The sequence below is a fragment of the Terrapene carolina genome, unplaced genomic scaffold (assembly GCF_002925995.2).
Source record: "Terrapene carolina triunguis isolate 2854851 unplaced genomic scaffold, T_m_triunguis-2.0 Scaffold96, whole genome shotgun sequence".
NCBI classification, from domain to species: Eukaryota; Metazoa; Chordata; order Testudines; family Emydidae; genus Terrapene; species Terrapene triunguis.
This window is the reverse complement of record NW_020664447.1, coordinates 8,319,779-8,333,641: the sequence shown is the minus strand read 5'-3', so window position 1 is coordinate 8,333,641 and position 13,863 is coordinate 8,319,779. Positions and strand designations below refer to the sequence as shown.

Here is a 13,863-nt window from a genome sequence, read left to right as displayed (position 1 = left end):
CAGCCATCAAATACCAGTTAGGAATCCCAGCACTGGGGAATCTATCTTCTGAATCAAAATATTAAAAATTGTTCACATCTTGACGCCAACTAGATAAGAGGTTGTATTGCTGGGGGGTTACTAGAGAAGCTGTTTCGACTACAGGACATACTTACAAGAGGCAAAAATGTCATAAACAATCTGTTTCTTCCCCCAAAATAAAAACCTGATGACATTCCTCCATTAGGAAGTCATCGGTTGTGGAAGTAAGGCAATATGGTTAAACTATAATTCTCTCCATTTATCAAATGGATGCACTTCCAAAGATAGTTCATGATAATTTTTAAGTTACTGGAATTATAGAAGAACTAACTCTATAAAAAAGCAAACATGTTAGAAATGGGTTTAACTGTAAAGTGTGTGTGTATATGAAATTGGCTGAAAGCAGTGAGCTGAGAATGAAGCCTTGGGACTGAATGTTTCCCTTTTTTTCCATTTTGAAAGTAACAAGCACAATCTATGGCTTCTACCATACTTCTTATGCGGGGTCTTATCAGAATTTTTTTATTATAAAAAAGTAAATGCTGCATTTTAGAACAAGGGAAACATATTTATTTTAAAAATATTTAACTGTCTAATACATTACACTTTAACAATATTTATAGTAAAGGATTCTGACAAAGAATAAACAGTTTTATGATACAATTAGTATAAGAAATATCCACATGGGGGACCTTTTTGTAGTGTAAAAACACATCATACATCTGAAATGACCGTTTGCATATAAAAGCTACCAATGATAACAGTGCTGAGTTGCACAGTGATTAAAAAAAATTCAAAAAGAACAGAATCCCAAAATATACAATTAATGCAAGCTATCCACAGCTAACCAAATCCATAATGCAAGAACACTGTAGCATGTTTTATCTCCACTTTGTCTGAAATGACACATGGTAGGATGAGTTGTGTGTTCTGATATGGCTTTTATGAAATTCATACATAAAAGCTATTCTCATAATCCACGCTTCACAGACTGTAGAACTCCACCAATAATGCACTTTGATATTCAGATGCTGAATTAATATGTAGCATTTACAAGGGCCACGGTAAGTCGCTAAAATCCACAGGGCCTCCGAGGCCTGCGTCTGCTTCCAAAAGGCTCATTATAACTGCCATTGCAGCTTCGTCGTTGCTGGGGCTGCTTGATCCTTGGTCGTTGTCTATCATATCTATGCCTATGTGAGAGTTCTCCCCTGTGAAAGTATTAAAAGAAAACTGCAGCAAGCATTTAAAATATGATTTTATATATTGTATAAAGTGATTGCTCAGAAAAATGTCAATCATTAACTGTGTTGGAAGTGAGCATGCTAAACTGCATTCTGATAGGTGGTGGGGGGGATGTTTGATGGCAAATGCACTCCTCAGCGTACAGTACAGAGCTGGGATCTCACCCCGATGACAGAAAAATTACCTACAGGATTTATGCTAACCATGGGGCTGAATGGGGAGTTAGTGGAGGACAAGGGCTGTGGGAGGTGTGTGAAAGGGGTAGAATGTCAGGGTGAGCAGTTTCAAGTAACCAATGTGGCAGCCTGGTGGGGGGCCTTGGCCACTTCCAACTCATTCTATTTAAAAAAAAAAAAAAAATCCAATTTCATTTTTTCAGTAGAATGAGTTGAAAATGGCCATTGGGCTGTTGAAAAGAAGCCGAACTTTTGAGGGATAGGAAGTGAGGGGCTCAAATAGTCCAAGGAAAATGTTTAAGGGTAGATGTTTATACAATGAATCTTTCCCATATGAAGGAAAATTCCTAGCAAAATGATAAGAAAATAGTGTTTTATAAACTACCATTTTATGTATTTTAATTGTTTTGTGAGTGAGCAAAAGATCATGCCAGGGTGTGCATAGAGCTGAGATATGTCAGACCTCATGTAAACAATGGGGTTTGCTGCTATAACCAATTAAGCTGTAACGTATTTATCAGCACAGAGCTTTAAAGGCATTTATTACTAATTTATTTTTGAAGACTATTACTTGGTCTTTGTCCTAAAATGTTCTTAAGCCTAATTTTATTCTAGATAAAGTTTTGTGTAAAGATGATGCTTTGAGATGGCTAGAGTTACATTTGTCATACCTCTCTGAACTATAGACTTAATTGTATGACTGTGCTTACCAAGAATGGAGGAGTTGTCGGAATATGGATAGCCAGAATTATCCTGGATCTGCCCAGATAGTAAACCAGCAGAGGGAATGTCTGGAGTTCCACCATTCAAAATCTAGAAACAAATGAAAAATGTAAATTTCTAGTGTCCTGTGGTACTCGTGCTGCTCTCAGCCTTAACCTATGTAGCACATCTGAAAAAGGAGGGCATACAGCAAGTCTTAGGATCCGAACATATGAACTTAAACTGCGTTCCAGTGAGACTTCACAGCAGGATACTTTAATATTAAATGTGGTGAAGATTGGGGGAGAGATGCGAGACAATCTACCTGCAAACCAACTTTGTTAGAAGTTAAACACCACCTACAACATGAAATTATCTTAAAATGCTTCATGCTTACTATTTTATCAATTTTAAGCCTCAGTGAGGAATGGGCAAAGTTTATTTGCCCAGTGAAAGTGAGACGTGTCAAAGCAATGTCAAACACTGGAAAGTAAAGGAACTGCTATAAAAGGTACTGTAACCAATGAGCTTTAGATGGCAGCGCTTTCTTCAGAAAGAACTGCATTGCAAAAACACATTGCTTAATTTTTTAATTTTTTTTGCAGCACTGGGTTCTTGCTATGGAATTTCTAAGTTCCACCATTTGTAAATTTCAAATAGAGCCATTTATAAAATGCATTTGAACTCCCCTTCCCCCTCTCCACTGCAAGGCCAACACTGTTCGAGGTTGTAATGATTTGGTCTAACTCCTGATGCCTAGAAGGTGAGTATTTATTTGTAATCTGGGTAGTGCCTACGTGCTGTGCAAACACACAGGCTACAGCCCCAGCCCTGAAAAGCATACAATCTCTAGTGTAATCCTCTTGATACAGAGTGCCATGGGGTTGCTCAGCTTGTTCTGGCTAGTAACATTCCATTGGTGAGTATCTGCATTACAAAGACCCTACCGGATGCCCTGAATAGAGATGGAGGGTTGTTGGGTTTTTTTGCCCCCTGCCCTAATATAATGGGCAATAAGGAAGCAAAAAAAAAAAAAAAAAAAAAAATTGATTCTAGTTGAAACTACTCAGTTGTGCTTAAATTAGAGGTCATTTAGTTCTGAGCTTGCTCTAAGGAATATATCCACAAGAACAATACTTAGGCAAAATATAGCCTGATGCTCCACTGCCCTGCAACTTGTCTAGTTATTTCCATCTGTAAAGTGAGTGCAAAGAGGATGGAAATAATTAAACTGAATTGGTAGCATTTTTACTCCCATTTTGCTTCCTTGCTCTGTGTGTAGTGATTTATACTAGTGCAGAGAGTCGGGCCCTTTGACTAAGGGCTTCTTGAGATGGGAAAGATTTAGGTGTTACCATGGTATAGTTACACTGGTATAACCCCTTCCCCGAATCTGGACACTTGGTCTGGTGACATAAGCTAAACAAAACAAACAAAAAAGCACCGTTCTCCGAGATTGTCCCCCCACGTGGGGATTTTACTGGTGTAACTGCAGCTGTTTAAATTCACAACTCAGGTAATATCAAAACCCATCCCCATGTAGCTAAGACTTCAGTTTTTTAGCCTTATATTAACATTTAGTTTCTCCATAAGTAAATCTCTTTAATGGTATTTTCAGTGGTGATCTCTTCTGTTTCTTCCATGATACGCCAGCTGAGACTGCTTCTAAAGCAGCCCTACTCCTTCCTTCATTGAATGGAACCACTGCTCTCTTTCTAGAACCAAAATGTAGTGTTTCCCTCCAGGGGAGCACTGGCACCAGGCCTTGAATTTCTGGCCAAAGCTGCACGTATAGTTGGTGGTTTCTTTATACCAGTGTAGGTTACGATAAGAGACTACTCCATTGGGAAGCGCTCTGCAAGCTGAAAGGATTTTTGTACAATACAGACTACGCTAGTAGCAGGTATAACACTGCAATTACTACACTTGATCATGGCTCATGGGGCAAGAGAAACAGCATCTAGTTACAATCACTGTTAAGTTTTGTTATGTAATATAGGTAGAGGTTGTAGTAATATTTTACTTTAGTTTGGAGAGGGGTGAGTTCTCCTCCCAAGGTACTGTTGGGTTTTTTATGCTTTTTGTATTTTCTCCTAGGGAATTTGAATTCTATGATATGCTCTATCTGTGTATGTGCCTCAAGCTACGTATATACTACAGTTTATGGCGGTATAAATTATGTTGCTCAGGGGTGTGGATAAGCCACCCCTCCAAGCAATGTAAGTTACTCTGACCTAAGTGCCGGTGTGGACAATGCTGTGTCAGCGGGAGAAGCTCTCCTGCCGACATAGCTACCGCTGTTCACAAAGGTTCCTGTTGGCTTAGATCATCTGCACTAGTAGCACTACAGCGGCAAGCTGTGTAGTGTATCCATAGCCTTAGTCTGATGGGATTTCTAGGCTTCTGATGCCACTGCAAGAATATTTATAATACTAACTTGTTTAAACAAAGAAAGAGTGAAGTATATGGCTGCTGTCACTCATTGATTTGTCTTAAGTGACTTTATTCTCTTTCATAAGCATTTATTGAAAATGGAGCAAATAACTTCTGTTCTCTGTTTGTCATCTAGACCCATGAAACTCCGAACATTAGCTATACATTCAGAATTTGAAGTATCAAAATGTTGTGTTCTCTGAGTCACTGTGGTTTGTATTAAAGAGACTGCATTGCCAATCTTTTGAAAAGTAATATGAAATCAGCTGTACTATAATTTACTATTTTGCACTACTTTGAATGCCTGGCTTGCAAACTTCTGTGCCTACTGATTTAATAGCACGATTGTTGTTGTTTTACAGTTATATTTTCCTTTTGTACACTGGCTTAGAGATGTGTGAACTGCTATAGTTAGTACACTGCTGCCATTGTGGATACAGGGAGAAGAAATTAAACTAGTAATTAAAATTAAATGTAGGGCACCACATCTGTATTGATTCTTGGCAAGGATATTTTCACACTGAAATGTCTGGGTAAATACACTAGCTATTTAGCTAAGGAGATGAAAATTCACCTCCTGACTAAGGTCATACTTAATCTATAGTCTCTACCCAACCTTCTTATAAAACCACCATACGGATCAGCATGATTGGCTTTCAATGTTCAAGAGTACAGGACAGGCACAGCAAGGCTTATGTCCATTAGTTTGTGGCTCAAATCTCATTTTCATGAATCCTACAGTTACCACAAAACTAGCAAAAAATAAATCAGACTTGTTTGGTAGAAGCCTGGGGGTTGTCATGCCCACTCAACTTTGCAGCCTAAATGGATGGATCATCCATAGTCAAGTGTATTTGTTGGGATGCAAAATCTAGATGAACACCTAGGTTCCAGGTGATGATGGCTTGTAACTGCTACATGTTGCCTGAGGTGATACTATCCAAACACTGAAGCACTTTGAGTTGTTTTAGTGCCTGAGTGTATGATTATGGAATTAAATCTTTTTCATAAAGAAAAAGCAGTCGGCTGCTTTTGCTCCTTTTACTTAGGTAATCACTGTTAAAGTTATTATGTATCCTAATAAAAGAATATAGCTAAATAGTAGTTCCAAAGAAGCACCAAGGCTACATCTAAACTTCTCAGTCTGCTTTATTATGTATTTGTAATAGTAGCATCTGGGGGCCCTATTTATGGATCAGGGCCCCCACGGTGGGAGGTGTGTTTCTATGCACATATTTGCTATGCTACTTTAAGGGAGATTCAAAATTGATCTTGCTATATGACTGCAGTTTCTTCCATTAATTTAAATCACATACTTCATACCTGAGTAGCCTGAGGGATATTTCATACATTTATAAACATAGTAGAATTGAAATATTGTAACAGATGTTGGTTGGTTGCAAATTAAACATCTTCCCCTAATGGTAAAGGGAATTCTCATTGACCATCTAGTCAGTCTCTCTGGCAACCGCTTCTGTCGTCTCAAGGCTTGAATTTGCAAATCCATACTTGTACAAATACTTCTGTTGACTTAAATGGGACAATTCCTGTGAGCAGCAGGCTCCAGCCTCTACTCATCTAGATGCTCTGTATTCAGCTAAAACATGTCAGTTTGTGCAACAAACAGTGTATGAAGTTACGTTCTTGTCTTTTCCATTACAAGGATACTAAAGTAATTAACTAGCTTGTTGGCAAGGAAAAACAATGTAAGGTGCATGGCACCAGGGCTAAAGGTCACAAGACAATGAAAGTAGTTACAATTAATGTTAGACTTCCGGTTAATTATATATTCTCTACTACAGCAATAGTACAGTAATCAGTACTGTCATAAATCTTTGATCTTTATCCTAATGAGCCTATGGTCCTAATAATGGGGGCTGGTGACATCACAAATGAGAGAGCTGTAATTATAACCTGATACACAATGCACATATAAAGGTAATTAACTTGTATTTCTAAAATTTCGGTATACACTGGATTCAGTTTATTAGCAACTTCTGTTCTCAGCAAAAAGTTGCCATTATCTGGAAGTTGCCAATAAGCAGAAGACAGGTTTGTAGGCTGCAATTAGGGAAAGAAGCACTGGGTGGGACATGCGTTCCCTGGCTGCAGCCCTGCAAACCCACCTGCAGGCACAGCGGTAGTAGGGAGGGGGGCTGCAGCCCAGCTTTCCACAGGCAGCAGGTATGCTGGGGCCTCAGGGGCTGCCTGCACTGTAATTCCTCCTGCACTCTACAAGCTATGCCCAGCCTCAGCATGTCCCACACTTCCTTCTCTAGCTGCAGCCCCTCTGTGCCGGGGCAGAGCACAGCCTGGAGAGCACAGGGAGAGGTACTGTGCAGCTCCCCAGCAAGTGAGCTTTAGCTTCCTCCCCACTGCTGCTCTGTCCAAAGCCACCCCCCTCCCAGCCTGCAGTGCCAGGACTCCAGCAAGGGCTCCCCCTTTGTGTGGGTGGCAAGTCCCCAGCCACAGGCAGGTTTGCCAAGTGCTTCCTTCCCTGGTTGCAGCCCCAGAAACCTGCCTCCAGCTGAGGCCTTTCTTCCCAAAAAAGTTCTCCATAGGAATCACACTATTGCCAATATCCAAATCTCATTAAAGTCAATGGGATGGGACTGGTTCCTGGCAAAATGCTGCTAATAAGCAAAGTTGTTAATAACAGCATTGCTATTAAGAGGAATCTACTGTATTTAGGAAACTTATGTGAAATAATATCTCTCGCTTGATAAAAATGCATTTGGGGATGTGAGAAGTGGCACACTAAGTGTTCCCCTATAGGTGGCGCAAGACAATTTTCTTTGAAAGTTGACAAGTCTTCAGCAAGAAAGATCTTGTGTTTATTTTCAGAAAGGGCAGAAAACATTATCCCTAGACCCATATTTTCAAAACTGAAGGTCCAACTTTAAACAGCTGACCTAATTTTAAAAGTTTACCTACCACCTGCAGCTCTCAATGAAGTAAATAGGAAATGCAGGTGTTCAGCATCTCTGAAAATCAGACCACTTCTTTAGTAGCCTCACTGTCAGCATCCATATTTGAATATTTGTTGGTCTGGGTGTATGTTTTATCATATTGAGACAATGTTTAAGGTGACCAGTTTTGTAATAATCAGGAGGTCTCATTAGTAGCTTGTTCTGTTGTAAGCTTCAGACAAAGTCACTGTACATAACAGAGTTTCTACATGAGAAAGCAAATGAATGGAATAGATAAAACTATTTACATAATGAGCTGAGCCAAACCCAATGTGAAGGTGATATCCACTATTGCTTAACCTGTGTCTTTTGCTTACCTCCAGCAAAAACATGTAATCAGGGCAATGTCATGCTATTTTCTGGGTCATTCCCTTGAACTGATATGACGTTTGCAGTCTTGCATGCATGTACATTGTTTAGTTCATTCAATAAAGGGACGTTGTTAAAAAAAATTTAGAAGGGTACTAGAATATTTAGTATTCAGCATGTTTCCTATGGAAGTGCTTTTATTTCTGGAGATATTTAGCAAAACAAGGTTTTTTACCATACTGTTTTTTAATTGCCATTTTCACATCGACTCTTGTTGATGTAGGCTTTTTTGTTAAGTACCTAATGCTTATGACACACGGCATCATGGGAAAACTTATCAATATTCTTGTGTAGATCTCAGAATCCAGATTTATTCTAGCACACTAACACACCAATGCACATGGAAGAATCTGGATATCAAATTACTCTATATTATAATAAATATGTAAATCCAGTGGTAAAGAGGAAGAATCAGTCTTGGGACATAGCATATAGCTCTTGATGGAATACACTGTATTACCAGGCAGGACTGAATTAAAAATTCTTGGGGCCCTGGCCACAGAATATCTTGAATTCCTCTCCTCTTCCCAATAGGATTAAAAGACATTTGAAGGATTAACAGAATAAGGGAACACCGCATGCACGTATCAGACTTAGATGGTCCCTGCTCCAAGGAGCTTACAATCTTTTGGTTCTGTATTTGTATGGCACCTAACACAATGGTGCCCTGATCAGTGACTGGGGCTCCTATGTGCTACAGAAATACAAATAATTAATAATTGCTTTCCTTCCTGCAGCTACATCCATTCTGGATAATGGCCTACTTCCTTACTTTTTCCCCAGTAGCTGCTCTGGGAGATGGAAGCTAATGGTGGCTTGCAGCTCTATAATCTCTGATTAAATGTCAAGTGGTTTCACCAACAGCATTTCCCACAGCTTCCCACCTTCTCCTACAGAGAAGGCCCCAGGTAATCAGCAGCAAAATGAGCCTAAATTCTGCAGCAGTTTGATTTCAATGTGGAGGTTTTTCATTAATTATGAAAATATCAGCACAGTAGTTTCATTGTTGATATTAAGTTCACACTATTTGTAGTTTTCAGTATGTCACGTTTTTGTACTGACAATGTATAATTGCCCCAGAACAATCTGTGGGAAAATTGGATCTGGACCTGTTGGGGTTTTGTCAGCCGAGCAGGTAGGTTAAGCATTTTGAGATGGTGCAATAAGAACATCTGTTGGATGTATCATCTAAAATGATAAACTCTTAGATTTGAGTTAATGCCCCGTTCAGATTAATAGGAAGTTCACACCTCTGTGGGATATTGTTTTAGACTTTCTGCAGAATATAAGGCTTGTCTACACTTGAAGCACTGCAGCTGTACTGTTTCAGTGTAGACACTACTGATGCCGACAAGAGGGGTTCTCCTGTCAGTATAGGTAATTCACCTCCCCAAGAGACAGTAGCTAGGTTGACGGAAGAATTCTTCCACTGACCTAACGCTGCCTACATTGGGGGTTATGTTGGCTTAACTACATTTCACACCCCTGCACAATGTAGCTGGGTTAATCTAACTTTTTTGTGTAGGCCAGGCCTTAAGAAAACCCTACGGCAGTTTACATCCTGTTCACATTTTCAAAGTTAGTTTTGGAACTAGGAAGGTTCAAAATAATGCCACTATATAAATCCATGGTATGCCCACACTTTGAATGCTACATGCAGTTCTGGTCACCCCATCTCAAAAATATATATATTAGAATTGAAAAAAAGTACAGAGAAGGGCAACAAAAATGATAAGGGGGGTGGAACAACTTCCATATGAGGAGAGATTAAAAAGACTGGGACTGTTTAGCTTAGAAAACAAATGACTAAGGGGGGGGAATATCATAGAGGTCTATAAAATTGTGAATACTCTGGAGAAAGTGAATAAGGAAATGTTATTTACCCCTTTGCATAACACAAGAACCAGGGGTCACTCAATAAAATTAATAGGCAGCAGGTTTAACACAAACATTAGGAAGTACTTCTTCCCACAGCGCATAGTTAACCTGTGTAACTTCTTGTCAGGGGATTTTGAGAAGGCCAAAACTACAACTGGTTTCAAAATATAGTTAGATAAGTTCATGGAGGATAGGTCCATCAATGGCTATTAGTCAAGATGATCAGGGACCCAGCCCCATGCTGTTGGTGTCCCTAAACCTCTGACTACCAGAAGCTGGAACTAGAAAACAGGATAGATCACTCGATAAATTGCCATTTCATTTATTTCCCTCTGAAGCATGTGGCATGGGCCACTGTCGGAAGACAGGATACTGGCCTAGATGAACCATTGGTCTGACCCAGTATGGCCGTTCTTATGAAATAATTTAATAAAATGAAAAGTTTAGATGCTGGAGCACAGTTCTGTCACAAGGAGAAGGGGGATTGCATGGCCATAGAATTCTTGCATACAAAGGGTTCTAGAGCATCTCTCCAGAGATTTTCAAGGCACAGGTGCACAGAGCCCATTGAAAAATCTAGCCCATAAGTGAGATTAAGCAAACACCGATCTAAAGCCTAAGGTATTGTAAATGCATTTATAGGTCAAATAAAGAACCAATGAAGGGAGAAATACATTAAAACATCCTATTTAAAATCAGAAATAAAAGTTTGAGACATAGTACTAAGCACGTACTACAGCTTCTCCAATTTTTAGTAAACATGTAACTTTAGGCCCCCATGTGACAGATCATCCCAAATTTAGTCTAATCCTCTCTTGCTGCAGCTCTGAAACAAGCCACTCTAGAAGGACTTCTCCATATGCATGAGAAGAGGAGCTAGAGCAGGGATCTCAAACTCAAATCACCAGGAGGGCCACATGAGGACTAGTACATTGGCTCGAGGGCCGCATCATTGACACATTTTCATATAAAGGTACAAATCCCACCTCCCACTGCCCCCGCCCCCACTCCACCCTTCCATGAGGTCCCGCCCTTGCCCTGCCTCTTCCCACCCCTTCCCCACCCCCATTCCAACCCCTTCCCCAAAGTCCCTACCCCAACTCCACCCCCTCCCTGCCCCTATTCCAACCCCTTCCCCAAATCCCCGCCCTTGCCCCACCTCTTCTCCGCCTCCTCCCCCCTCCCTCCTGGAAAGCGCTAAGCGCCACCAAACAGCAGCGCCTGGAGGTAGGCAGAGGAGCGGGGACGCGGCGTGCTGGGGAGGAGGTGGCGGATGAGGGGAGCTTGGCGCCAGCAGGAAATAACTCCGGGGGGGGGGGGGGCCCCCGTGGGCAGCTTGGCAAGCCGCAGCAAATAATTCTGTGGGCTGCATGCGGCCCGTATGTTTGAGACCCCTGAACTAGAGGAATAAAGGAATGCTCATGCAGCTCTTGGAGGATAGATGTAATGTGCTTGCTATAAGAGGTGCTGCTCAGTAGCCTTTATCTGTATGTACTGAACTTTCTTGGAGGGCCCGCTTTTATCTCTCCAAATCTGTCCCCGCTCCACTCCAGTCCCAATATAGGTCACACTGTTCTAGACTAGGGCTGTCAAATGATTAAAAAAATTAATCGCGATTGATCGCGAAATTAACAAAAATAGTCACGATTAATCAGTTTTAATCGCACTGTTAATAACAGAATACCATTTATTTAAATATTTTTGGATGTTTTCTACCTTTTCAAATATATTGATTTCAATTACAGCACAGAATACAAAATGTACAGGGCTCACTTTATATTATTTTTTTTTATTACAGTTATTTGCGTGTGTGTGTGTTGGGGGAGTGCTGCCTCTTTAAGCAGAGCACTCAGGAACCTGAACACTTTTTCAGCCATCAGCAGATAGGCTCCACCCTGTTCCCTGACCCCAGCTCAGCCGCTATCGGGTACATGGGCAGGGGAAGACCTGCACAACAGACAGGAGGCAGTCTCCCAGTCCAGAGCAGCTTGGCTGGGGCAGCTTCATGGTGGTGGGGGGGGGCAGGAGCAGCAGTGGAGCAGGGCGGTGGGAGGAAGGGCACCCGTGCCCTGGAGGCATGCAGTGGCGCCCCCTTGAGCATGGTGCCCTGACCAGTGGCCCCTCTTGCCCATCCCTAAGGCAGGCCCTGTCCAACAGGGAGGGGATGGGGCAGCCGGCGGGGGGCCGGGCTCCTCTCTCCCCACTGGAAGGTGTTTGACCAGGTCTCCCAAATCACCTGCAGTCTCTTGTTCCTGGCCACCTCCCTGCTCGGCTGCCGCCGAGTCCTGTCTTCAGAGGTATGCGATTAACTCTTCTTAAAAAAATAATGTGTTAATTTGTTTTGAGTTAATTGCATGCGTTAACTGCAATTAATTGACAGCCCTATTCTAGACTAATGCACTGTGCTCACAGTAGGACGTCTAATTTTAGGGCTAAAGCTGATATGTATCATAGCAATGTAGGGGTCATTGAACAAACCAACCAACCTTCTTCATTTCTGATCAATCCTAAACTAAAATGCTTTGGTTTTCTCATGAAACAAACAAAAGCAGGCATTGGGTTAAACAAAACATTTCATTTTGATTTTGGGCATTTTTAAACACTTTTTGTTGTGTAAAAAAAGGAAATCTGGAAATGCTATTCCCAAAACCACAAAAGGAGATTGTGCTCCCCACCCGCAACACCCTACAGCCCTGTGGTTAGAGCACTCACCTGGGATGTGGGAGATCTAGATTCAAGTCTCCACTTTGCCTAACTTGGAATAGAAATTTGAACTTGAGTCTCCCATATAGCACGTAAATGCTCAAACCAATATGGGGCATTCTGGGATGGGTCTCTCTCCATCTATCCTGTTGAAGCTGTTTCATTATGTATAAATACTCAAAAACTTAAGTATGCTAGGTTCTGCTACCCCAGACTTGGGCAGCCAAGGGATCAGATAGTCAGATTTATGAAACATGTGACAAAGAATTCAATTACTACTACTGATTCTAATTTTAAAAACTTTTATTCTCACCTTTTTGCCTCCTGGAGAAGACGTATCAGGGGGTGGTGTGCTGGTAATGTTCAATGGACTGGAACCACAGCTGGAAGGTGATGACCCTCTTATCCTTTCAACAAATGTCATTAAAATTAGAAAGAGGCAATGCAAAATGATGCAATTAATGTACTATTCATCTAGAGAACAATGAATCATGTTGGTGGATACTAGAATGTTCACTGCCAGCAACAGACTAACGGTCAAGTGAATCTCCAAGTGCCTTTAACATCAGGTTTATCCTCTGTGATCACTCTTTTTCTGTTGGTATGAGGTCGGTAGTGCTAGTCCGTCCATTAATTAAACACTGCTGCCACTATTACCCTCAACAACGTAGATAGCTGAAACAATTACTTGAATTTGGCATATTCCAATTTGCTCAGATTATAAACGTCAGCTCTCCCCTATTCCATTTTCTTGCACAGCCTCTGTAGGAAATATTTTTAAGCAGTACACAGAGTCAGATCCTCAGCTGATGTAAATTTGCATATTTATATAAGCTGAAGAAAGGTCTGGCCCACAATGTCCAAACAATAAAATTGCTGTACGGGAGACCCAAAAAAGAGCCAGACTTATACAGTTTCTATATGCTTTGAGATGTTAATAGGACAAACTTAGGGTTACCATATTTCCATAAGCAAAAAAGAGGACACGGGGGGGAGGAGCCCCGCTCTAGCCCTGCCCCTGCCCCGCCCCCATCCACTCCCCCCCAGTTCCCACCCCGATTGCCCCCCCCAGAACCCCCAACCCCCCCCGCTCCTTGTCCCCTGACTGCCCCCTCCTGAGAACCCCCTACGACCCTACCTGTCCCCTGACTGCCCCGACCCTTATCCACACCCCCGACCCCAGACAGACCCCCGGGGAGTCCCATGCCCTATCCAACTGCTCCCCGCCCCCTGATAGGACCCCCAGAACTCCTGACCCATCCAACTCCCTCTGCTACCTGCCTGCCTCGACCCCTCTCCATGCCCCTGCCCCCCTGACAGACCCCCAGAACCCCAGACCCATCTAACCCCCCCTGCTCCCTGTCCCT

The 13,863-nt window shown here is 41.8% G+C and overlaps 1 protein-coding gene across 1 annotated transcript in view; it reads right to left on the bottom strand.

Moving 5' to 3' along the window:
* Nucleotides 1–585: 585 nt before the first annotated feature.
* Nucleotides 586–13,863, bottom strand: part of ARNTL (aryl hydrocarbon receptor nuclear translocator like) — a 42,500-nt gene continuing 29,222 nt past the window's right edge. The window contains exons 13-15 of the mRNA XM_026651241.1: nucleotides 12,810–12,903; nucleotides 2,153–2,255; nucleotides 586–1,232 (exon numbers count right to left, since the gene is read on the bottom strand). Of these exons, the coding sequence (XP_026507026.1) occupies nucleotides 1,072–1,232; nucleotides 2,153–2,255; nucleotides 12,810–12,903 (358 nt within the window). The 3' untranslated portion in view covers nucleotides 586–1,071. The remainder of the gene's footprint in view (nucleotides 1,233–2,152; nucleotides 2,256–12,809; nucleotides 12,904–13,863) is intronic.